Raw genomic sequence first — 26,730 nt, 5'->3', positions numbered from 1 at the left:
CTTTTTAAAAAAAATCATTTTAATCATTTCATCTTAACATTTTTGTTTGTTTTTTTGCCTGCAGTCAGAGACAAAGGCACCTGAAAATGCCGCAGCAAGCTATTTAGCCTCCGTTATCCCTTCATCTCTCTGCCAAAGCATCGCATAATCCCTGTGTGACTGCGGTTATATCCTGAGGTTGCATTTCAACCATCTCTTCTCTTAAACATCCCAACAGCGACACTGTTTTTCCCATAATTAACTGTGGCGAGCGCTGCGGCTGCAATACAAGAATGCAGAAACATGGCCCAACACTGAGGATGTTTGCATCAGCCTCTGACCTGTAACACCGCTACTCATTATAGCACGGTCATGACTTTCTGTTATAATAAGCCTATATTCCTGTTTTACTCAGCAGTATATTGTAACTTAGCCTCATACTCTTCCAATCACCCATTTTTACCTGGTTTCATCTTGTGCAATTCCATGGCAGATTGTGTTTAAATAGGAATCAAATCCCCTCATTGCGGGGGTCAAGGGTTCACTTTTTGTGTACAGTTTCATGTGAACTGGACTTACTGGTCTACTTGCTCCTGGTGGGCAAGATGAGTGACTAGAAGTGTGATGTGAAGGGTTGGGACGGAGATCATGGCTCTGGCAAACCGTGGCTCCTGCTGAAGAATTGCCTCTTGGACTTCAGTCACAGCTGACTTTATCTGGACAAATTTGCATTCAGTTTACAGACAGCAGTAAGCAAGAGAATCTCCTCACTCAGACACACATCACATCAAAACTGCCAAGTTCTCTCGTGACGCTCAAAAGGCATAAATGGTTGGTCTAAAGCGGCTTCTTTTTTTGGGTCAAAAATCAATAAGAATTCAATTTTCTCTTTTACTTGCGAGAGATTTACTGCTAGTATACACTAAGGTAAACTAAAAATGTCCACATCCAACACAAAAACTCATCAGAGGGAGAGAACCTCGAGGCATTTTCAACAGAAAGACCCCACGAGGAGAAAGGCTCAACAATAATCAGTTACTGAGTCTTATGAACAGAAAGCGGTGGCACTGATTAATCACTGGACAAAGAATTGATTTGAATGCCATAACACAAAAAAACAAACAAAAAAAACAAGTGGGTCAGAATAGGCATGCTTCCTTCACTCTCACTGTAACGCTTAAGAAATACAGAGATGACGCTAAAGCCTTACTTCCAAAGGTTGTGTTCTTCAAGTACAGCCCAGCAGTGACCCACCTGAGTGTTAGTGATGGGGATGGACACAAAGTAGTTTGGTCTTTGGCTCTCCCTCTTTTTTTTCTTCTGGTCACCATCCTCTTCACTGTCCAGTCGGCCTCCGCTGTCTCCTCTCTTCCTCTTCCTCTTTTTCTCCGCCGAGTCTGGGTTTGGGACTTCGCAGAACAGGCCAATGCATTTAATGACATCAATGAGTCAGAAGGCAACAAGGCTACAGCCAGACTTTGTCGAGCAGCAAATCTTAAGCCGCCCTCTGGGTATAAAAAAAATAAAGAACAAGTAATCATCATAAAGTAGTAGTAAAAGCGTACATACATCCAAGCTCTTTCCATGAGGTGGGGCTGGTCAGTGCAAATGGAAGTTCAGACATCAAATGGGCAGAGGAATCAGCTGACTTGAGCTTTTTCCTCATCAACTTCCTCCTCTCCCTCCTCATCTTCCTCTTTGATGTTTTCTCATCCAATCCTTTGGGAGCTGCTGAAAAATCAGTAAAAAAAAAAACAAGCAAAAGTATATGAATGAACGTGGGTATAACAACACACAACAACAAACTCAAACATGTAATTTCCCTTTGTTATAGATAAAGTATTGTTTCATTTCATTTCCATACACATACATCCACAGGAACAGACTGGCTCAAGAGCACAATAAACTTTCGGCATACACCTTGGACAAGTTGCCAGCCCGCCACAGCACCAAAACGGGGACAAACAACCATGCACGCTCATGCTCACTGCTTTGGTCAAATTAGAATCACCAATCAACCTGACTTGCATGTTTTTCTGATGGTCGGAGGAAGCTGGAGTACCCGGCGAACGTGCAAACTCCACCCAGAAAGGGTGAGATCAGCTGAGATCTAAGCCAGGAACCTTCTTGCTGTGAGGCGACAGTTTCAACCACCACACGTTTCTGTTGGGTTATTTCCCTATAAATCAGTCTCAACTCATTCAGCAAATGGCGTACTGATACTACATGCTACACAGATGTTATGATGCTAAATGTTTTACACTATGAACTATACTTCAGAGGACACCCAAAGAGCAAAAGGTGTTGAAGTGGCTTGAATGTGGCCTGCCTGTATAACAGATCCTGTGGTAACAGTGCTTCACATTACAGTAAAAGCTGTAAGGGGACACAACTAGTAACACAAAATAAAGTTTAGGTTTTTTTTCCAACACAGCCAAGAAAAGAACTCAGCTGTTAAATGTATAATCACAGGCACCATCATTATCTGAGGTCACCTCTACTTACAGGACACTCCAGTGTCTGCGGTGCCTTCATGGACCTCCATGCTGACTGCATCCACCTGGCCTGAGGTGATCCCCCCCTCTTGCGTTATGCTCTCCTGTCCAACCAGAGTTTCATCACCACCTTCCTCGTCGTCATCTTCATCATCCGAAACAACCACATTGGTCTCTCTTCTATAGGAGAAGCTGGCTGGCTGCATGTCACTTGCTGTTAGCAGACAGAGACAGGGGTGGGCTGTCGCCTATAAAACGGGGTCGCGTGCATAATCCGTTAACATATTTTAACTGACCGATTGAGAGTTTCTTCAACTGAACGCCCCGATTTCATTACCTGAAGTCCCAACCGGTGCGCAGACTGTTTAAACGCGCTGACTTTTGGAGTGCGATTGGTAGAGCTCAGCTTCCGAACAGGCAGCTCATTCACGGCATTTATCCTTTGTAAACAAACAGTTTTTGAACACTGCAACCCGAGCCTCAGCAGCACGCGGCCAAAGATCATGACAGACAAACGTGGTGAATTTTAGGTCACGCAAAAAGTGATGTTAGCAGCTGCAAAGGAGGGATACCGCAGCTAACTACATCGAACTAACCGTTAAAGAGGGGGCAAAACCATTGGCGCACAAGTCTCTACAGGACAGTTACGGATGAGAAACTTCAAGTCACTGATTTTGCTCTCCTTAAGCAAACACCTGTTGAAATGAATCAAGCTGCCATTCCGCACAATATCTGTAGCTAAACGGCTACTAGCTAACTGTCGCTAAGGAGTTGTGCTGCCAATTAGCGAAACTAGCCAGAATGACACCTTTCGATAACTTGTCATGATGTCGTTCACCTAAAAAAACAAGCTGGCGGTGATATTTGACGGAACACTCTAGTGACAAACAAGTAAAATGTTACTATCGCGCTTATTGGTGGCAACCAACCGGATGTGTCAAACTGTAAACATTACCTAAGTTCCGGTTTGACTCTTCATAGCAAGATGTACTTTCAAAGTAAAAGCCCAGTGCACTTAGCGACTGAAAAACCAAAGCCTGGTCTCCAAATACTATACTGAATAAAAGCATATAAAATACAAGAGTTAGACAAGGTTAGACAAGAGACAGCAATTAATGTTGTTTCCAAGCAGATTCAGATTATTCAGTACTGGTTTATTTATTTGTTTTGAAAATACTCAGTTGCACATCATAAATGGTACAGAGCCGTTACATGTTTGTGGCAACATGAAAACAAATCAAATTTAATTTTAAGTTCAATTTCTTTTCATCAAAATAACAACCAGAAACCATGGTACACTCATTTGCAACTCCAGTCCTTAATGGAGTCTTCCCTAGCACTGTGGTGCACAAGATAAAACATATAGAGGAGGACTGAAACGGTCATAATTAGAAATAAACAAAAATACATAAAGAGCTCAATAAAAACAATCTGCAAATAAATGCAACTAAAATAGCTAGCAATAATCACTGACTAAAGTGTGAAACTGACTTTTATGCTTTTAATTTTTATCTTCATTTAGCTTTGTTTTAATAATCCGTCTTATTTACTGCCATGATAATTTACTTGTTTGTCCTTTTATACACATTTGTATTCACTCCTGCACATGGCGCTTTCAGTTCTCCATAACAACCAGAGGTTTTCAAAAGATTTACAAATAAGCTTGAATAAGTTTATACTTTTCCCCAAACTCACTCTCTATGGCTCAAATTATAATTACAGTCTAGATATGTCAACCCCTCCCCCCAAAAAAATCAAATAGTATTTGCACTGAAGCGAAGGAGACAAACTAACATCATCTATACAAAGGTTGTTTTTTTTTTTTAATTGATCACATGCAAATCACTGAGTGACTGCATGCACAAAGATACAGCTAACTCCCACGCAAGTGTTTTCATACATTAACAATCGATAATTAACCTGTGAAAGCTTACAGATATAAATCAAGATAAATGAGTTTCCTTGCATTTCATCTGATGTCTATCCATTAGTTTGTTTTATCTGTAATAAGAAGCACGCTGCTGCTGCCCATGTGCCACCATCAGCACTATGAACGCTCAAAAAAAACTTCCAAACAACCCAGTGGAATGCTTCTTAGAAGGAGGTTTGGGGCTGATGTTATGAGGACCCGTGTCCATAGACTGTTCAATGTCATTATCTATTTGACTCTTGGGATGAAAGTGCGTCATTAATTCTTTTCTTATCGCAAATGCAGCCTTTTCATTTTGGCTGCAATCTAATAATCCACGCTTTGTCTCATGGTAGAAAACATCGACATGCAACAAAATATGGTTACCATCCCATGTCTTCCTAGAGATAGCGGCTTTGGCTTCATGACAGTGATGCATCAAAACCAGAATGACAGGCTTTTCACCTGTGGAAATAGAAAGAAAGGGAACATGAGATAGAAGGTTATCTACCGTATTCCTAAACTTAAAATTGTAAATGCTGAAAAGTCTGATTGGAGACAAGTGATATTTCTCCTCAGCATAGATGTTCAGAAAAAGTCTTTCTCTTACTTGTAACTGTCATCATGGCTTCCTTGACATCCGTCCCGACACGTGACACTATAGGACAGAAGACAATAACGATCTGGTAATCGCTGTTCTGGGTCTCTTCCAGTTTGATCGAGTATGACTGAATGGAACCCTGTATTTTGTCCAGTAGCTCACGATGGGCGTCAAAAGTTATGCCGCTGACAACCATCTTGTACTTCAGTGTTTCTGTGAAAGAAAGAAAGAAAGAAATAACAGAAATGTACAGCAAAAAGTACTTTGTGAACCAAACTAATTTACTTTAATTGAACTATCCTAGTATTAGATTAAATCTAATGCAGCCTCAAATGTGAGCTATAAATAATTTTCAAAGTAAACAGTATTCTAATGATACGAAGGCATGAAGAAACATGCAGAAATCTGGTGTCGGGAGATTGCAAAAGGAAAGGAAGTGAGATATACCTTGAGTTTGTTGTGGCCTGACTGCAGTTACTTTTTTGGTGGGTTGTTTCTTCTTAATGTCAGCTGAAGCTGAAGCACCTGATGAGACAAACATGTTGGACACAGCAGCATAATAAGCCTACTTAATCAAAATTGTAGAAAAAACAAATCCAAGTAAAACATGTGTCTACATAAAACTACAAATCAACATAATAGAGCACTAAAAATACACATTGTACACGGGAGGTTATGTTACACTGGTGGTGTCGCCCAGCCCGGCGATCTCTGGAGTTACATCATTTTTAAGGTATTTCAGAGAAAAAAAGCGATGTTTCGTAACAAAGTTTTGTTATTTTTTACAATGTGTGATCCAAACATAATCAGTACAACCTGCATTTCTACTCAACTTTGTAATTTGTATTCTTACCAGCAGCATTAAAACATTGAGAAGAAATTAGAACGACTTTGATGACAGTCGAATGCTGAACTGTATGTTGCGAAGATTGTTAAGTTTTAAAGTCAGCCACCTTGTGTCACAGAGTTTCTGCTCATATTGGGATCAATGGTCGTCATCGTTCTGTTGGACCCTTCCTCTCCTTTGCTCGTCCAGTTACCTTCTGTTCCTAAAAAGGTTGCCATTAAAACACATATTGAGTTTATTTATCTGTGATCAGACTTTATAGAATATCTGAACACAAGTGCACCTTAAAATAAATTTGGTTTATAAAGAGATCTGCTCCAATAATTCATCTTCTGCCGTTTGCTCAGCTTTGCCGACGCATCCTGGCATTCTTATGCCTATTAACGGCGAGCTGTTTAATCGTAGTTATTTGCTGTTTATTTTCATACTCCTCCGCTGTTCTGTGAGAATTTTCCTGTTTCAGACAGTTTTAAAAAGCGCGCCTTGGCTGTGTGAGAAAGACATGCTGGGTATGGATCCCTGCTTTGGTTAAAAGTGCCTGATAAATTAAGGTAAAATAACTGTTTCTCAGGTTCAATGCATAATTTTAAGATATTTCTCTGGTGAGATCCAGCCCCAGACACCCTGGACAAACATCCCTTATGATTGTACATTACCATCTCATCAACTGTGGGGAATCTGCTCACTGCAAACTGAAGCATGCTTTTAGATTCAATAAAACGCTGTCAATATGACCTCTGTGAGGTTCCTTGTCTGGCTGAGCTTCGCTGCTGCTCTCCAGGAAGTCGATGTGAGCGTCAAGAAAACCCTGCACATAATTCACTTGATCCTTCACGTCCCGCAGGATATGGAGGTAGTCGACCAGGACCCCGTTGCCAGCAAGGGCTTCTGGATGGAGAGCAGTGAGTTAGCCTCTGCATGATGTTCAAAAACACTTAAGTGCAGAAAAATATCCCAGTCAAAATAAGAACAATTATATAGAGTATGCATCAATATGTATATGTGTTTTAAAAAAGGTTAAATTAGCTAATATCAAGTCTCTACATACCCCTGAGATTTTCATTTGGGATGAAATGTTTCAGTTCTCTGAAGAGCTCTTTAAATGGTTTCTAAAACAAACAAATAAACAAAGTCAAACAATAAATGTACATGTGGGGGTTCCAAATCTCTCAGATTATGTCCCTTCCCACTCAGTTCTACCTGTTTGTGTATCATTCCAAAGATGGTCCTTCTCAACTTGAGGCTCTCAGCCGCAGGAAACAGCTCCCGCAGCTCTTCCCGAGTCAGTGACTGGATCTCTGAGTCGGTGCGCAAGTCTGCCCCTGAAGGAACATTACGGTTGATTAAAGCAATCTATCAGTTTGTTTGACTAGTTTAGACACTCATCTAAAATAAAGGCCACTTACTCTCCAGTACAGAGGCGGCATCCGGGTTAATCTGTTGTATTTCCCTCAGTAAAGCAGACATGATATCACCTGCAGAGACGTCAAACAGAGGGTAAGAAAACAATAGACGCGGTTTTACCATGCACTTTTATCTTTTCTGTCTTACTTTTTGTCCGGATTGAAAATGTTTAAAAGTCGACGACAAATCTTCACCTAGCAGGCCGGCGTGAGACAGCAAAAGGAGAAGAAGGGTCAGAAGCGCACTTTACTTCGGTTCATTTACCTGAAAAACGGGGTGTCAGCAGTGCGACAGTAGCGTGGGTTAGTTAGATGTAAATTATCTCAGCAAATTTGGAAATGCACAGATATATACGTCTGTCCATGTAAACGTTTGCACTCACCATTTCCAGGAAACAGAAAGCAAAACCAAACTCAAAGGGACTGCGTTCTCGTGACGCACCGCTCGAGCGTAGGATTCGACTCCCAAACGTTTTTCTGCCGTGAATGTTTTTTTTTACTCCCTCCTTCAGCCTTGTGACATGGTTTTTGTCAAATAGATAACAACACGGTGTAATATACCACGTCTTTTTGTTAATCTGAGGTGGCATTTCCCTCATTCTGAGCCTTTGTAGCACATTTGAACTGAAAGAGGGAGCGTTTTCTTTCTCACGAACGCACCACCAACTGATCCAACGTTAGTAACTGTGAGTTCAACTTGACATTCAAGTCGAGCACAGTGTATTTTCATTATTTTTATTAATTCAGTCACAAATGACGCATACCTCCTTTTTAGTCACTGGTATATTACTCTGCAACAACATCATTAAATGTTCACAGAAAAAATATTCCATCTAAAGTTGAATATTAAAAGACAAAGAAGATGGATATCAGGATGAAGAATATGTTTTATTTACATTTCCAAATAAAATTTCATATGGTTAAACGACATCCTGTGATTTATTTGATTCATGCTATTATTGTTAACTAAAAATCATTACATCATCAACCAGAAAATATTTGATAGTAAGTTAAATGAAGTCATTGTCTGTATCACATAATTGAAAAAAAGCAACACCAGTTTCTCTTCTGCCCCACTTCTACTCATCACCCTCCCAAATACTTTTACTTTCACTATTACTGCTACTGCTGCTGCTGCTGCTGCTGCTCCCGCCGCTAAACAACCTAAAATCGAACTCACTGCCACCACTGTCAAAATGAGAGCCTCTGTGATGGCCATCACTGGAAATTCTGCCAGTCCTCCGATAATCACCATTCACATCCCATCTACTTCTCGGAATACTGTACTCCAGTAATTTGTTTCGTATCTTAGAGACGGCCACGGTATTTTCATGACACCTCAGTAATCCACGGGCCGTCTCGTGGTAGAAAACACTGACGTCCAAAACAACATTTGAGTAGTCGGACCATGTTCTCACTGCTGCGTGTCCGACCTTGTGCGTGTGGTGCATCAGCACCAGAATGACAGGGACATCCCCTGTGGAGAGCAAATGAAAAGAAGGAGCGTGAGACAGTCGGGGTGGAGAACTTTGAGCTGAAAGGTTCAGTGTACAAGAAGCAGCGATATCTAGTGACCTAAAACAACTGTAAATCAAAAGAATGTTGGTTACACACAGGACTACAACTCAAAATAAAAACCCAACGAGTGAACTGAAAAGCGGGCTAAAAAAGGTCCTTCTCTTACCTGTTAAACTAGTGATTGCTGTATGAATTTCTGTCCCAGCGCGGGAACTAATTTGGCAGAAGACAATCATGATCTGGCCATCCTCACTGCATGAAATGAACTGGACCTGGTCCTGAACTTGGGCTTGGACCTTGGCCATCAACTGAAGATGGGCATCAAAGGTTTTACCACTGACAACCATCTGGTACATCACTGAGGCAACAGAGGAGGGGGTGGGGGGGTGGGTGAGCATCCCACTCAGATTTGAACAGTTGTGAAAGTTGAGTTAACGGAGGTTAAAATGATTAAAAAAGAAATTAAACTCCTGCTGTTTTGCTGCTCTCCGAAGTCCTGAAGAAGCTGCCAACCTAAAAAGATATTCTCCTAACCCGTTAGTTACGTTTACGTTGGAATCTACACATGATACTGCATCTTACATCGTTGTTACATCAACATAGACCTTGACATTCACAAACTCTTACATGTAATAAAAGAGCTAAGTGTATATTAAGTTGAAAATTACAAAAACATGAGCTTTACCTTGAGCTCCGTATGGATAGATATCAGCTGGGATGTTGTGGGGCTCCACCGGAGCGCAGAGGGCTGAGGTGCTCGTGCCTGGCAAAACATCTGTGGGTCCAATGACATGGTGGTGTCACAATTTGCCACAGTTTTACTTATCAATTTCTTCTTTGGCTGTTTATTTTCCCCACGAACAAGCAAGCCCCTGTCAGATCAGGGCCCACGCAGTGTTTATCAATCGACCTTTTCCAAGCCTTAACATCTCAAATCTGCCCCGGTGTACTTTCAAACACTCTCCAGTGCTGCTTTCTAGTAATTACCTCCCGCTTGTATGATTGTCACATTTTTGGACACTTTTTTATCTGCCCAGCTGATCCTGCAGCTTTGTAAGAATCCTTTTTGACGACCTCGATAGCCTGTCCTCATCTTTAGCCAATGGGGGTTTAACAACATGCATTTATGAATTACAAACATAAATCATTTGAGTTCAACCTTGGACCAGACTCATCATAATGAAATCATAAAGGGAATACTACTAAACAAGAAGCTGGAAAAAGACGAGATTAGAAGCAATCGGAGGAGGATGTTTACCCTGCAACCATGTGGCGTACATCTGTGATATATTCTGAACATTCAGTAAACAGCTTTTTCCAGAGCTTTGGCCTGTGTGACTATATAATGAAGGACAGGACCTCATACATGTGATATCAGGTGGATGCAGGCGCTGAATTGTACATGCTAGGTGCTCAAGGTGGTTAGAGGCTTTCATAGCAAGGGGGGGTGAGATCATGTTTGAGTGACTTATATTTGTGGAATATGGCAGCTGAAACATTGGATGGAGTCAGTGAACCTTGAACATATAAAAATCTTAAATACTCTTCCAACTCTCAAAGGTGCCTTAACCATGCACTCAGTGGAGGTATGAATGCTTATGTAAATGAGATATTTCCATATTTTCAGTAAATCTACACTCCAAAAACCTGTTTTTGCTCTGTCCTTGTGGATAACTTGTTTGTAAAGTAGTTTAAAATGATTCTGAAAGATGAAAAAGAATTGAGGCGTGAAATCAAGGGTCTGAAAACTTTCTGCTGGAGCTGTAAGAAGAGCAGCATCTACACGCCGGAGGTGGACGGGAGAGAGTTCTTTTGAGAAACAACCAGAAACATTTACCGCATGAAATCTGTAAATTACAATAAACAAACCTCTGTCAGGTTCCCGGTCTGCCTGGGCTTTGTTGATGTCCTCCAGTAGTCCAATATGAGCTTCAAGGAAACTCTGTACTTTCTGAACTTGAGTCTTCACGTCCTTTAGGATATGAAGGTAGTCGACCAAGACCCCGTGTGTAGACAGAGCAGCTGGAGAGAAAGTGACAGTGGCGCGTGTACGAATGTTGCTTATGTGTTTTAAAACTATGTCAGCCCAAAACAAAAAACTTACCCCTGAGAGAATCATGTGGGATGAAACCTTGGAGTTCTTTCAGAAGCACATTAACTGGTTTCTGTGCAGATTAAACAAAAAAATATAAGGAATCCTGATGACATTTTGGTGTATGCATTGTACAATTCTAGGTTTAAGTGTATGACATCTAAGGCATACAGCACTATGTAAAAGTCTTAAGCTACCCATCATGTCTTTATATTTAGATTCAAATGAGCCCAATTTTCTTCTTTTCTTCAATCATCTTTACAGTGGTCCTGAGCGACAATTCTCCAGTCTCTGGGGGTCTTTAAAAACTACTTTATGGACACTGGCTGCTTTTTTATACATATTTTCAGTGTTTTTTGGTTCGATAAGCCACTTAAAAACACTGAGCTATGACTCATTCAAGCATAAAAAGCCACCTAAAGGGATGAACCAAAATGGTGTCTACACATAACCACTTTCAATTCTAAATTTAGACACGTTTATTTTTTTTACTAGCAGCCTGCTGCAAAGACGGGTCGTTTCTTTAGTAATATCTACATTAAAAAAAAATGCCAACAATGAGAAAGTTTTTCAAATGTACAACAGCAATGTACACCAATAAGGTGGTTTCTAATTGACCATTAGCTGAAAGTTTGTCATATCTCAGAATCGTGTGCAATGTGTCCTTGAAAATTTTCTGGAAACTGGAAAATATTCCAGAAGACTACTTAAAGGAATGACAAAAAGCTTGCCTAAGATGACTCAGGCTGTGTTGAAGAATAAAGGCGCTTGTACCAAATATCGACTTTCAAGCTTGTTAGAATTGTACAAACTGCATTGACATTTATGTTTGCCCCTATTCCCTGTTTTCTTAGCGCAATATAAAGAAATGGTGGGTGGTTCAAGACCTTTGCACAGCACCACATAGGACAAACTCACCTGTTTGTGTATCATTCCAAAGATGGTCCTTCTAAGCCTGAGGTTCTCAGCCCCAGGAAACAGCTCGTGCAGGTCTTCTCGAGTAAGTGACTGGATCTCTGAATCTGTGCAAAAGTCTGCACCTGCGGTAAAGGGTGTGATGTCCAGCGGACATTTAGGTTGATTAAAACATATATATAAATTAAACAAGACTGGATATTGCCACTGAAAGACAGTCTCTTGCACACCTGTGCATGCGAGCATAGACGCACACAAACATGCACTGTGCAACTGTAGCTACAGTTTATTTATACGTGTCAGTCACTTTTAAAAAGAAGTCCCTTACGTTCCAGCACAGCAGCAGCTGCTGCGTCGGTGCGCCTTATTTTCCTCAGCAGAACAGACATGGCTTTACCTGAAGAAAGTGGCAGGTATTTGAGATTCAACACAATGTTTTTTTCCGTTTACGTGCGACTCGCTGCTTCTCTGCTTTGTTTGTTCGTTTCTGGAATTCAAGCCACTTTGGAGGGGAATCTGATCTCCAGAGTCTGAAAAGCCATGCCGGAGGAGTTAAAGAGAGAGAGAGAGACTGTAATGAAAGTACATTAAGTGTGACCCAGTCAGCGGTCAGTGATGTCACCGAAATATTCCAGAATTGAGCTCTAGGCACATAAAGTTGTTACTCACCGTTTCCCGTCAACAGAACGTGAAACGCGAGAGAGGAACGGGGGCGATGTGTTTTCACGTCGTGACGTAGTGACCGCTTCCAAAAGGTCGGTGGTCGTCAGAACAGAAGGCGCTTCTGTGGCCCCGCCCCTTCTTCGCACCTTTTTTTTTATATCCTAAAAGAGATATAAATTTCCAACCACAACCTCAAACTGTGTCCTTCAGTACACGATTACTCGTGTACACTAAAAGCATCGCAATTGAATTAATATATGCCTTAATCACATTTTGAATCAGAATCGGGGGTCAACTTTATTCTATCACCTGTATATGAACATATGAAGTATATGAACCAACTACACCAGATTGCGTGCAGGCTATTTTACTGTAAGTCAGCGAAAGCAAGGTTCATAGTTTGTGACTTTACATAACACAGACCAACAATTGTTTCCTTCCCTCTGTTCAGTCTCTCTGACCTTAAATGTGGCTGAAGGTCTCATGATGGAGCACAGCATGTTCACATAGCAAACCCAGCAGGGTGCAGCACTGCACAGTTTTTCTAACAATGCTGCCTGCTCACTTACCTACTGTAGGTGTCAGGCACACACTGTCGTCTATTTATGTTGTTCACTGTGTGAATGTGGATATTTTTGGATAGAATGGAACACTAAAGGTCCTTGAAATCTGTTAAAAGAATAATCTAATGAGCGTTTTTGTAACAACCGAAGCCCATGACCACATTGCTTCATGCAGAATTAACGGCGTGTTGGTTAGTTTAGACTCTGTGTATTCATTATTCGTCCTCAGAGCAAGTGTAACGAACAATGAGATTCAGTGGGGCTTCTGTGAGTTTACTCAAAAACGAAGAGAAGCAAAGAAAATTTTTTATTAAAAACTAAAAAAACAGCAGAAATCTCTTAAAGATCGCCATGTTTTGTACTCTTTACACCGCTGACTCTGGTATGGCTATACCAAGTCAATATGTTTTCAGGTATTTGCAAAACGCAGGTTCAATATCTCCATCGAGTGATTCGAGACTCGAGAAAACTTCGGAGAATATATGTGGTTCTTCACTGGACTTTCACAAAGTCCCTGTTGTTATTCATCATGAGAAAATCAGGCAGACACTTTCTTTTAAATGCTTGGATGAAATGATGGACCATCTGTTATCCTGGTTATATCTTACTGACACTGCAAGAAGACAACAGTAAATCATGTAATCGTCCTGTTTTTCTTTCTCTTCAATGATGAGACTTCTGCAGTACTGTAATACTATTAGAGCAAGTGTTTGTCTTAAAGCCAAGATCATGAAAGCCTGTAAAAAAAAGAAATGTAAGTTAACCACTGTAGAAACTTTATAAATCAGCATATCATAGGACCAACAAGTCATTCAATCCAAACATGTAGGGCCCCTCTTCGTGCCCTCAGATATGACCCCTTCATGGCATCCTGTAAAGTACGACCACTGCAAGCCGCAGGAGGGAAATCTGACTTGTGTTTCCAAAATGAGAGCACGTCTCATTTTCAAGTCTTTCCTTTAACAGGCCACAAAATCCTCTCTTGGAGGCACCCCATCAGTCACTCGTGTGTTCATAACCCGTGTGGATGACCAACATATTACGTGACAATTCTTTTTACAACGTGACTTTTGCAGCTTCTGTCTGCAGGCAGGACTTTTCCCCTGTGCCAGACTTTCTGCTGGGTGGGGGGGGGATGGCTCCTTATGGTGCCGCTCAGTCTCCTTCGCACAGCCTTTGGTGAAGGAATAAAGCAGAGTTTTGTGTGTAACCTCACTGTAATACACCTCTATGCAATGGCAACCAAAGACCCCCACGACAACAGCTTAACATCAGCAGAGATGCCTCTGATTCAGATCTTGCAGCCTCTTCTGAGGCACCTTTGAATAGAACACTAACATGAGTAGTGACTGAATATCAATAGCAGCACTGGAGCTTTATATCTGTGTTTACAGCCGGAATGTTTCGATATTGCTGTCTTTTTGGCTGCTGTTAACTTACATTTACAATTAACTGAGAAGCTGCAGTGAGTATTATCTTTTTGTACAAGCAGTGGCTAACTTTGGCCAGAAGATGGTAATCAGGCATCAGAAGTGTGTATGTTTGATTCAGTAAACGCATTAATCTTAATGACAACAATATGATGGGCTACCTTGGCTGCTGGACACTTTTATATGATGCCAAGTGGGCAGTGCTTTTGGAAAATTTGAGTTGGAGCCAGCAGTTAACGCAAAGTGATGTCTCAGCATTGCTCGCTGGTCTTATTTATGACTATCAAGGTGATGTCAAAGATATTTGATTCTGGGTATAAACACAGCTTTATTTGACACTTAGAAACCTGATCAAAATGATAAATTCAGTCATGTAGTAAAAACAGTGAATACATCACATCACATACATCATAATAATGCGACACAAATGAAAAACAATACAACATTTGAAAATAAAATGGCTACAGTAAAGTAAGGATAAGCTTTCTTGTATCATTTCTAAGACCCATGAAGCACAGAGTACACCCTCAAACTTCTACTAAAAGGTCAAAAATACTGCAACTACCAAGGCCATGAAGATCAATAAGATCTGGAAATCAATTCTTAAACCAGGAGCCAGAGTAAGGAGATTAAAACATGTTGAAAGATGCTTCATTCTGACTCTAAGCCTGGCAGCTGCTCTTGTACATTCTGCAGACAATCTACAGAATTAGGGTGAGTGGAAAGTTAATTTCAATTATCTTTTTTTTTGGATACAACAATTGTGACGCTGTGAGCTTTACATCCAAATTGGAAAAGCAAAACAGTAAATGGACATGACGTGGCAGTACATGTTATCATCTGTAGGTGAGTTAGAAGAAAAGCATAAACCATGCAGGTGTGATTTATTATCAACAGTTTGTCCTTTATCACTCTGAGGCAGTTCTACATATTTTCATAGATACATTTTATAGCACACTGACTTTGTGTATCATCACGTGTTTTTTTTTCTAGCTGGGTTGTGTCACATTTTGGGACATTTTATGTTGTCTTGCGGTTGTTGTGTTTGTTGTCATCCTGTGCCTTTGTGTGTTTATTTCATGTTGGTGATATCTGCATCTCCAATTGGTCATTTGCATTTGATTTTGGTTTTCTCTTGTCAAGCTGGTGATTTGTTGTTCACTGTTGCCATTCAGCCTTTTTCTGGTCATTTGACATTTGTTCATCTTGTTTAATCTAGAATGCTAACTTTCCCACTGAAGAGTTCTGGACTCCTTAATGAACTAAATGATCATTTTGGAGAGTATGACTGTGTCAGAAAGCAGAAGAACATTAATTCTACAGCAACAAAATACATCAAAACTGTTAGGACTTTGCAAAACAGATGTAATCTTCAAATCTTTCTTCATAGGTACGAAGAACAACAACAAAAAGAAACAGAAATTAACGCCTTAAGGGAAAATTGGAGGAAAAAAAACCTCCTGCTGTGAGTGCATACTGGAAAGCAGATGTTGACTTTTGGATTTTACACACATAGAGTGAATATGGAAAGACAATGTCAAGTGGGAAGAAGAAATTATTTGTCATGGTGCTTAGATAGGAATGGCAATGAGATAAGCACAGATGAGAGGATGCGCTCGAACAGGGAACCAGTGACGCAGCTCCTGTTTCTTCTCACCAGGAGTCTGATCCTTCCCTCTTAACACCCTCAGTTAAAGCAAAATGAGATTTTTCTCTAATCTAGGCATAGTCAACATGTTAGATTAAAAGTCAAGGCTTTGTAGACATTAATTCACACACACACACACACACATAGTTGTGCACACAGTCACAGGCATTGCCCTCAGTTATTATGCATTCATAAATCAAAAGGTTGTGACGGGAATTAATCTAAAACGATGGTGAGTGTAAGTCACCGGATGCAAATATGACAGCTTTATTAGAAAACTAGATTGCTTGAATTTGTCTGAATTAATGTGACACTTTTTTTGATTAAATAGCACTCCCTTCCCCTGACTTACTGAGTTGGGGCTAAAAGGGGGAGGCAAATAAGGCGACAGCAGAAAAGCAGATCAGCCTGATATGCTCATATTGTTCGCTCAAAGAGTAATACGTGATGCATCTCTTGGGTTTAGACTCGACTGTACTTATGGAAAGAAATGCAAACACCGTAATGTGAGCAAACGCAACAGACATTTGATCAATATCATATCTCTCAACACTAAACCTGCAGATTCACTTCACCATGTCCAAGATGGAGCTAAAATGGACGAGAAATATTGATTCTTGGGCTTGAATGATTTGTCTTTTTGATGGATGTATGGCTGAAAAGCAGTTTTGATAATCCATTCTTTGCTTTATTTGATTTTTGCAGCAAAAACACATATGCAGCCATGCTAACAGTTCTGTGAGGCTGCAGATAAGCACAGCAGTACTTTCAGCAAAATGCTGATGTCAGCGAGCTAACATGCCCATAGTGGTAAAGCAAACATGCTGATGTTCTTTATGTTTACTGTCTTCTGTCTGTATTAGTTCAGTGTGTTAGCGTCTTAGCATAAAGCCAAGCTGAGGTTGATGGGCATGTCACTGGTTTTGCTGGTATTTGCTGGTATTCAGTGATACTGTGTGCCAAAAAAGAAAACAGTAAAAAATTAGAAAAAGACTGGAAAGTTAACAGGTCACCAAAAATGTTATGTTTGCTTTGATTGGCGGCTTAAATACATGTGTATAAAATGTAATGACTAAGAAAATCCTTAAAAGGGCGACTCCTGTGAGAGACAGTAAATCAAATTGTCACTTGATTTGTGACTTTGCAATAAAAAAAACTGTCTTAATCGCTAATAACATACGTATTAATCATGGTGTGAATTTTGTGAATTATGCTTTAATTCAAAGAAAAATAAATCAAGAGATCAGGTTTGCTGAAGGCTGGGTTTCATTGGGATAGACAAGTGACTATCCTCTGAGCACCCATAATAGGACCACAGCCGTGCCATAACTTCCGGTTTTAAATGTCCAAGGTTGCTTTAACACTGAACTAGTGCTTCAAAATGGAAGTACACAATCAAACAAATGGCATCACCATAACTATGCCTTTATATTCTTCAGAGAGGTGCGAAAGATGCTAAAGGAGAAGCCTAAGATTCAGTGAATACTGGGGGCTTTGCCTTCGGGGCTATCGCTGATGTCTTTGCAAAGTTAATCTCAACCTGTCAATCTAATGGATTTTAGCATATTTCTGTTTGGAACAAACATACAGACACATTTTGATCAACCAACCAATATTCATGCCCCTGCAGTAAAGATTCAAGCCAGAGAGACCACTCTGGAGTGGTTCCTCAAATATGTGCAGAGACATATTTTAGCTGTTTTGATGAAAGTGATACAAATCTGCATGAAAATCGGTCAAACCTTTTGCTCATACGACAACTCTCCACCAAGTTCCATAAAATCCAGCCAGGGTAATTTATGCCAGATGAGAAATGAGAAGAGGGCTACCTTGAGCCATTCCATCGGGGAATTGCTCACAATTTGGAACATTTGATGATTAAAATGATTCATCAGTTAATTGAAAGTAGACTCAAGAGACTGAAGTCAGTCAATAGTTTAATGCAGCAGAGCACTGAAGTGTTTTTGTTTTATCACATTTTCTAACTTACATAAACCCACTTGGGCCTTGTTTTTGTTGCACAAACTGTTCAGCATGTTGTTCCATACACAGTGGAATCATTATTTCCTCACTGGTCGTTTGAGACAAACATTGTTCTGTCTCTTTGCTTTAGGTGCATTTTTCTCTTTTAGAATAAACCACCACAAACACAACCTGCAAATGACCAATTTACTCTTATGAAGACGTGTGATTGGAACAGAAAGCAAATTCAGTATATTCTGAATCATTTTCATGTATCTACTTTCCATTCTGATCACAGGGCGTATATGTGATGTGATATATCTGTTGAAGAGACAGGTTTTTGGTTTATTATGGAAAATAGGAAATAGGCTGGACTGAAGTTATTCCACCTTCAAAAGAAGGGCTAGTGGTTAACCAGCCTGCTGCAGGGAGAGGAGAGCTAAGTGGCAGGTAAGGACAGAATGCAGATAACAAACTGATGCTTGAAAGTACACTGTGAGTTAGAGCAGCAGAGTTTGTATTCAGTGTCATTGGTCTTGCGGAGCCATCGGTGTTACTACAGGATGTGTTAGGGGGCACATCCTAGATGTAAGAGCTGGGGAGTGTTTTGGGAATTGAGCCAGGAGAGATGTTGCAGCAGCCAGGGCGGGATGACTTAAGCATGAAAGGAGGGTTGGGTAGATTCCCTTGCCAGGGAGGGGGTTAGTAGTCTGTGTGGAGGTGCGGACTGCAAATCTGCTGCAGCACATCTTAAACCGTAGTTCAGAATATCTCTGGAACAAAAATACCTGTTAATAGGTGCAGCAAGGGAGCGACAATGAAGCTACCAAAATACAACTGTTTTTTTTTTCTGCCTTGTTTTTTACAAAAGCATAGCTGCCACTGTCGGATCTTACAAATGACTCTCTGGTGAATAAATCCTTCTTTGTGCAAAAATCCAGCTTCTAAAGACGTACTGACTATTTTAGGCCAGCAGCTGTGGGCACACTGAAACAATATGGAGGCCACAGCAGGAGTCCCATGTTTCTTTTATTCAATTAAAATGAATTAAAAGTGACATCAGACTCTCAGGTCTTCATATAAATTCGACATGGTGATCAAAATACTTTAAGATTTTTTCACACTTGGTGAAGTTTTTAAATGAGGTGGGAGTTTCAGCTCATGACTTCTGCGTTAGACTGATGTGCAGCTGCTTTGAGTGCAACTGCACGAGTGTGTGTGTGTGTGTCATAGAGTGTGTTCATTCCTTCACTGCTGTGTTCACAGTAGGAGCCAAGCCTCTTACAGAAAGACCACAACATCAAGCGGCAGTGAGATTTGCTTTGTGCATGACTGTAAGTCACAGTCTTTGTGCACATGTGCTGTTTTTGTGTGCGTGTTTGCACGCATGAAGGTGTGTATGTCGGCGCAAGCACATTTCTGCTGTGGTGTATCCATGTGCGTAATTGTGCCATTTCCACTGTGTGGGTTGTTGTGTGTGGTAGACATGGGAGTGTGATCCCTTTGATCATGACTGCTGCATGGAGAAACAGATTTCCTTTCACTGCTGTGGGGACAGAGAGGCGCACTCAGGTTGACAAACCTTACCAGGAAATTTAATATCCTTGTCTTTTCACTGACAAACACTGGCGTACAAGAACTTGTATGTTCAGGGTTTTTAAAGGCTAATCTCTCCCTAACCTGTACCATATAGTTCTTTCACTTGAGTCTAACCAAATAGTTTCTGGTGCTTAAACTAGGAAGTATATGGGATATTTCCACTGGAACACAACTACAAACCAGATGTAATTCCAGAAAGTCTAAAAAGTCTACTCAGAAATAACAGTTAAAGTTGCAGTTATACAACTTATTAGTACTTCTATTTGTTTCTCATTAAATCAGCCATACCCATTCCCGTCCATCATGTGATTATGACCTTGATATTTTGACCAACATTCCCACCTGTGATTCCCGACTTGTTGAATGTCAGTTGTAAGTTGACTGTTACCTTTAGCTTAGCACAGTGTTTGACAAAATGTATAATCAATTTATGATTATACCATTAACTGATTCTTGTGATTTTTCCAAAAACACACAAAACAAAGACAAGTTCAGATCTTAAGTGAGGATTTTAATGACAGCACCATGGCTGAGCGCATTAGCCATTTTGTTGTCTTCACCGTGACAGACAAACCGACAGGGTTAAATCCAAAATTTTAGAAGCTTTGTCTGGCGGGTTTTGTTACCTTTGCACAGAGTCATGATAAATATTTGCCCCTGATTCCAGTTTTTGTGCTAAGCTAACCTGCTACAAACAGTTGCTGCGTAATTGGCACACTTAAAATGAGAGTGTTATCTCATCTTCAACTATTTCATTTAGAAAAGCTTTCAGTTTCTGCGAACCTAAAGGTTTTGATAGAACTAGTAGTAAGGTGCTCGACTTCCTGAAACTGCTAAACAGTTTATATCGTAAACAGCGTTGCTGAATTAACATTACTCAGTTTAATATTACTCAGTTTTGTACAAAGCTGTGAAGCCATCATTATACGGAAAAATGCTCACATATGAATACATTTATACATATACATATAAATAAGTTTTTTTTTTACTGTAGTTTTGTACCTCATTTGTTTAAATCTGTAATGTTGGCTGTTTGTATTTACAATGAATGTGCAATTAGATTTAGATTTACATGGTTGTAATGTCACGTTACAAACAACAGATGTTTGGTTTTATATCAGTGACATATATCACTTATATAAAGTACCAGTAACAGTTTGGACACCCTTTTCCATACATTTTGAAAGTGTCCAAACTTTTGACTGGTTTTATTCTAAAATGTATGGATGTGAAAGTCCTTTAGTTTAGTCTGGTGGCTTTGAGAAGAGCGATGTTGGAATAACCGAAAGAATAATAGATCACCTGTCTTACGGAAGTACGAAATCTTTTCTGAAACAGATTCTAGAAAACTTTGAAAGTGTAACTCAAAACTTAATCCATTTGTGTAGAGGAAACCTTCAGTTCATATTTTGGTAACCCTTTACTCCTGCTCCAATGTGATTAGCTCTGAGCACACGGGCCTGGGAAGGGAGGTCTGCAGTTGGAATCTACTCATTTAACAGTTTGTAAAACGGTCTTTCTTGTTACTGCATTTAGAAAAACAACTGCACAAAAGATAATGGATTTACACATGCATTTACGTGCGTTTACAACCGAAGCACTGATTTTAGGAACCCTAATAATCTCATAAGGGCTATTATTTTGTTTTCAAAAGCCCTTCAATTCTGGAAATTACAGAGACAGTAACAACAGTAACCGCAGTATGCCACTACAACGCTGGGCAGTGTGTTCAGGCTCATAATCTGATCAGATGTTGACTTTTGTGCCTATCGCTTGAATTCTGTGTACAATTATGAGCTGATAATGAACAGATTATGAAGATGTAAACAGCTTACTGCGATAATGAAGTCAGTGCGGCTGACAAACCCAAGTGCTGTAAACACCGTCTATAAACACATTTTTAACTACTGGCAACACGAAGCACACCATGGGGTAAGTGTGATCAAAGCTTTGTGGCACTGCTGATCCAAAAAAAATCTGCTATGGATGTTCAACATGTCCGTGACAGACGACATTGGAAATGAGAAGGCATCTGCCTCAAATCAAAGCTAGCTTTTGTGCTTACAGAATATGTACTGTGAGTCTGTGAAAAAATGTGTTATTTTATGGGCAAGCTGATGAAGAATCTTGAATAATACATCATAGAGCGAGTCAAGTTCTGAAACTTCACAACTGTGTTGCTGGTTGTCTGGTTCCTAGTCACTGATCGACGTCAAATGCACAGATATGTCTTTATACATTAAAGTGAAAGTGATGCTGAATACACTATCAGCAGTTGGCAGCTTCTTCTGCATTTCAGACTGCTGTATGAGCGGTTTGAACCTGGAAAGCTGGCAAACCCTCAACAATTGCAGATGTATGAGCTTGTCATCGGGGAGAGAAGCTAAGATGGAAAAAAAAAAAGAAAGGATGAAACACAACCCACTCATTGTTTTGGGATCATTAGCTTTTCAACTTCTTCCTTTACTCCCTTCCCAAGCACAATTTGTCATACAGATGACTCCCTTACTGAGTTATTGTCACAAGGTGGCTTTTGCTGATATAGTATGTTTTTTTTTTTTGGTTAGTTTACCCCTTCATTTCTGCGTATCATACAGCTTATTTAAAAAGGCCTAAAAGTAAAAAGGCATGCAAAGTAGAACAGCCCAAAAGTCCACAACAAAGGGTTTTAATCTGTGCCACAGAAGACTCTTAAACTCTCTAAAATGCTTTTTTTTTTTCTTTTTTCATTTACTTAACAAGATCAGTGGAGAAGATATTTTCACTTTTCAGAGAATGTGATTTTGCCTCAAACTGGAGCGAAAACAGAACATTGCAGGCAGAACGTGACAGAACGAGCTGCAACAGGTTCAAACGTGAGAAAAATCATTTCTTATTACTATTTTTACACAAAGATATTTTTGATATTCTGTTAGATTCATTGGGAAAATATTCCGTTTGGAAATGACATGGATCTGCAATCATATCGATCAGGTTAGATACAGGTCACATTCTACTTTATCAACAATGTGATGATGTGCACTTGAACATGGTGAGGAAGTGAGTGCTGTATGCGATTGCATAACTCTCAGCCTCAGAGACACGTAACCACTTAACCTGTCTGCTAGCTGGGAAAGCATATTGATTTTCTTTGAATATGTATCGAAGCGGAAACTGAACTTCATATTTTTGGAGCTGATAGGTGCTGATGGGATCCCTGCATCATTATCACACTATCTAACATCAATAGGTTACTTTGAAAGCACGAGACAATACCTGGTGCAGATATGTGTGTGTCATATACACCGTGGTGTGTGTGTATATCGTGTGTACCACACCCCATGTGCTTCAGTTCTGTGTAATGCACCCAGCCTGAGGGCTGATGTTGCCAGGTTGTGTAAATAAATTAAAGCAACAAATTATGTTTAAAAGCTTTTCCCTCAGGCCAGGGAAAACTAAGATCCATTATTCATGTATTTTACTGCCGGGAATCAAAAAGCAGGTGTGTTTCAGTATTTTTTTTATTTTTTGTCAATTATTCGGAGATTAACGGCCCTTACCTCATCACATTATCTCGCTGATGAAATCGAGTGCCGGTTACATTCGGATACCATCTATGAAACCACAATAGTGGCTGCTGAGCCGTTTTTTTTTAATTCCCTTAAAATGGAGATTCTGGTCGTAATCTAGTGCAAGAGATCTTTGAGAGCTGACACTTGAGGTTTCCTTCGCATTCGATTTTTAAGTTTACGGGGACAGAATGGAGAACATTTTTACATCTGCATTTTTCAAAGAAAAAGGTAGAAACAGACAGAATTTGCATTATAAAGCAATAGTACACTTGCAATGTTACCTTCAAAATTATATTTGAAGATCTTTCTAGAAGTTAATGGTTTGTTTAAAACTTGAGAAACATAGTTATGATGAGTAGCTCCGAGCTCTTGTTTCTGCTATACTTAGTTTGAATTAAAGTATAATCTCATCTCTTATTGTATCTAACAGAGTTAATTGTAATTATATGTCTGTGTACATACAGATAATTGATATCATTCCATGTCTGAACAAAGCACGAAATTGCTGTGAATTGCTTTGTCACATAGACTGAAAACAAGCGGTTAGCTTTGTTTTGCCTGAAGAGCAAAAATAATCCTCTTAAACTCCCTTATTACTGTCATTTTTCAAGGTTGGCCAAGAAATTCTCACATAACATTTGTAAATCCACAAGAGATCATTTTTGGTTATTGTGCAGGGGAAAGGTATTTGATATGACATGCTTCAGTGAGCTTTAGAGGTGATTGATTTATTTTATTTGTTGAATTCACAAAAAGAAAACTAAACATCAAATTCTTCACAAGTTTTGAAAAAGTATCGTTATAGTATAAAACCGATCAACCCTTTACCTGTTCATGAAATACAAAGTTAATTAAAAAAAACGAGAATGCTGCTCAGATGAGTGGTTGTAAGCGTGTTTGAGAGCATCGAGTGTTTGCTTTCACACATCAAAAGATTTTTTTCATTAAAATTCACACACTCAAGGGTCAAGTGCATTCATATAGCGCCAATAATTACAATAAAAGAACAAGTAACCTCTAGTGACTGTGAGAGTGACTGCATGTGAGGGATAATAATGGCATTACTAACCCTACCTAAATAGTTTTGATTTCTAATCCTAATCAGCTGATGTTAACGTCTAATACCTACCAGGAAGTGACTACATTTTGGCATACCGTGTAGTGTTTGGGCTACATGTAACCAAGGCAACCAGTGAAATAGGGTCCATGGAGTCGGCTGTGTTGTAAATGGGATTTAGACCCGATCGCGATCGTTTTCTAACCTGAAGCACATGACGTCTAAATCCAACCTGGAAGTGACAGGAAGTTTTAGTAAAGTCTTGCCAACATGTAGGTCTGGATCTCACGGCACATGAGGGCCGATGGTTGAAATCACAGTGCTTAGCTGCTCCATGCAGTAATTCCTAACTCATTCTCGCAGTAAAAATGTTAATGCCCTCAACTCTGCACTCTAAGCCCCAATTTATCATGTTTTAATAAGAAGCTGAAATAACTAGTAAAGCCTGTTTTTGGTATGTATATGTATATACAGTATATATTCATATATACATTTTTTTCTTTTTTGCAAATGGTTTGAAGGATCAAGTTTGTAATATCCCTATTTTACCTATGCTGTTTTTTTCACCTATAATTACACTTTTATAGCAAATAAAGAACGTTCAGAAAACTACAAAAAGAAAACATACAGTTCAGGGGAAAAAACTACAATGATGTGGCAGTCACTCTAAGAAAAGGAATCAAAGTCAAGCTTTTAATTTGGGTGTCTTTATTGATTGAATCTCAGTTAACAATCTACAGAAAAAAACATTATTGTGATTTAATGCACAACATCCTCTCCCTCCTTCTGTTTCTCTTCTCATCATGCGGCTCTTTCCTCCCTCTTGTCTTCTCTCTTCATGCGGCTCTGAATACCGTTCCATTCTCCTCACCCCTCCACCTCCTTTTCCTTTAAAGCTCCTCTGAGTGGAAAGCTGAAAAACACAGAGGTCTAAATTTTCCAAAGTGTACATATTGTTGGGCGGTAAATAATGCACATGAAGATCTAGTGATTGTAGCCGTTTCTCACAGAGAAATAGTTCTTTGTATGCAAAAAAATGATGGATATTAGCAATTACTGTTATCTTGTGTGTATAAAGCCATGCTTTCTCTCTTGTTTTCTTCTATTCAGCCTGTCTGCGGTTTCTCTGAATTTTTTTTTTCTCATATTCATGATACAATAACTCAGAGTGATGCATCTTTCAGCTGCTTGCTAGTTGTCTAAATGAATGCTTCCTTTAGGTATAGTTAAAATAAGTGAAGTTTGCAAATGCAGTTGACTGGTAGCATTTTAAGGGAACATTGGGTCTGATAACTGAATATAAAAGCTGAAACAAAAATGTATTGTTTATCTTCACCCTCTCATATAGTATCATATTAAGCATGGTTTTTGTTATAACTCCATTAGTTAATAAGTGTGCTAATATTCTCATGGCTCTGAGTGACATGTTAGGTAGAATTAGTACTGTATTTTAAGTCATTATTATCATTCAATGGTTAATCAGTGTGAGGTGATGTTTTCTTACATGTGAGGGTTTCAGTTAGCTGATGAATACCTTCCTCTTCCTCATCGGGAGCAAACAAACTGACTACAAATGTCCACATCATCTCCAACCAATCAGTGCTCTCCTGAGCTGTGACATCACTATGAATTCCAGCAGGGCTTGGTTTAACTAAACGAACTCCACCTAAGATGACACAAAACACACATATACAACTGTAGAGCACTGCAGAGTATGTTTAAAAAATTGTTTTGATATATTACGCAACCTCTTGTGGTCGTGAAGGCAACTCCATGTGAAGTGTGAAAATGATATGCATTAATGATAAATTGATGTAGTACAAAAAGGTAATTTAGTCCAAACCACGATTGTTGCTTACCCAAACCGAGCAGTTTCGATATCTAACCCAAGGAAGTGTTCGCATTGCCTTAACCCAACCAGTACATGTTGTCATAAGGTTTTGTTGTGTTGACTTATCACCAAGGCAACCAGCAAAATGATGTCCATTCCTAACCCTAACCAAGTGATGTTATTGCTTAAACCTAAAAAAGAAGCGTCAAGGTTTTGGCAGAGCGAAAAACAGTTGTTGCATCTGGATGTGGAACAGGTGTCCCACGGTTGAACCCCCCCCCCACAGTTCCTCCTACTGCTTGGATTTGATTGCTTCGACGTGGAAACTCTTTTATGAGGTTTTTTCCCTCCTGCTGCCTGTACGGGTGCAGAAAATGTCTCAATGGAGCGTCCGAAGGTTAAACAAACTGTTGGAGGACAATTTGCTTGTCAGACACAGTAACACTGTAATGTAACTCATATAACTGAATACTTTTTAGTGGCAGTAATCCAGTAAGTATTATTATTATCCACAACTGTTGTTCATTTTATGTGTTTTTTCAGTGTTTATGAATCACCGCTTCTTGGTTCATTCCATGAATCAAATTGCATTGTTAGGGTTAGAAAGAATCATAGTTTGAGCTAAAATACAATCAACTATAAAGCACACCATGTCGTCGGTTGTGTA

At 39.6% G+C, this 26,730-nt stretch overlaps 4 protein-coding genes and 1 long non-coding RNA gene across 6 annotated transcripts in view; 1 reads left to right on the top strand and 4 right to left on the bottom strand.

Annotated features, from left to right (window-relative positions):
• LOC140266992 (uncharacterized) overlaps window positions 1–3,405 on the bottom strand; it is a 39,335-nt gene extending 35,930 nt beyond the window's left edge. For both annotated transcript variants that reach the window (XM_072362139.1, XM_072362140.1), the window contains exons 1-5: window positions 2,812–3,405; window positions 2,485–2,722; window positions 1,549–1,710; window positions 1,234–1,388; window positions 559–695 (exon numbers count right to left, since the gene is read on the bottom strand). In XM_072362139.1, coding sequence (XP_072218240.1) covers window positions 559–695; window positions 1,234–1,388; window positions 1,549–1,710; window positions 2,485–2,722; window positions 2,812–2,979 — 860 coding nt within the window. In that variant the 5' untranslated portion in view covers window positions 2,980–3,405. The remainder of the gene's footprint in view (window positions 1–558; window positions 696–1,233; window positions 1,389–1,548; window positions 1,711–2,484; window positions 2,723–2,811) is intronic.
• coq8aa (coenzyme Q8A, genome duplicate a) overlaps window positions 1–26,730 on the top strand; it is a 294,959-nt gene that overhangs the window by 145,971 nt on the left and 122,258 nt on the right. The window lies entirely within an intron of this gene.
• LOC140267326 (uncharacterized) lies at window positions 3,591–7,499 on the bottom strand. Its single transcript, XM_072362574.1, has 9 exons — window positions 7,383–7,499; window positions 7,238–7,306; window positions 7,032–7,153; window positions 6,880–6,940; window positions 6,567–6,719; window positions 5,938–6,033; window positions 5,432–5,509; window positions 4,994–5,197; window positions 3,591–4,848 (listed from the first exon to the last, which is right to left on the bottom strand). The coding sequence occupies exons 2-9, from the start codon at window positions 7,296–7,298 to the stop codon at window positions 4,532–4,534; spliced, it is 1,092 nt and encodes a 363-aa protein (XP_072218675.1). The 5' UTR covers window positions 7,299–7,306; window positions 7,383–7,499; the 3' UTR covers window positions 3,591–4,531.
• On the bottom strand, window positions 8,312–12,269 carry LOC140267327 (uncharacterized). Its single transcript, XM_072362575.1, has 7 exons — window positions 12,088–12,269; window positions 11,763–11,884; window positions 10,857–10,917; window positions 10,622–10,774; window positions 9,438–9,527; window positions 8,919–9,110; window positions 8,312–8,711 (listed from the first exon to the last, which is right to left on the bottom strand). Exons 1-7 carry the CDS (start codon window positions 12,146–12,148, stop codon window positions 8,314–8,316), a joined length of 1,077 nt encoding a protein of 358 aa, XP_072218676.1. The 5' UTR covers window positions 12,149–12,269; the 3' UTR covers window positions 8,312–8,313.
• LOC140266852 (uncharacterized) lies at window positions 24,926–26,007 on the bottom strand. The gene is made up of 2 exons (XR_011907174.1): window positions 25,737–26,007; window positions 24,926–25,145 (listed from the first exon to the last, which is right to left on the bottom strand). It is a non-coding gene; the product is annotated as an uncharacterized lncRNA (long non-coding RNA).

The sequence above is a fragment of the Leuresthes tenuis genome, unplaced genomic scaffold (genome assembly GCF_036924035.1).
Source record: "Leuresthes tenuis unplaced genomic scaffold, fLeuTen1.0.hap1 SCAF_13, whole genome shotgun sequence".
NCBI classification, from domain to species: domain Eukaryota; kingdom Metazoa; phylum Chordata; class Actinopteri; order Atheriniformes; family Atherinopsidae; genus Leuresthes; species Leuresthes tenuis.
The sequence above is the reverse complement of the archived record's forward strand: the minus strand, read 5'-3'. Positions and strand labels throughout refer to the sequence as shown.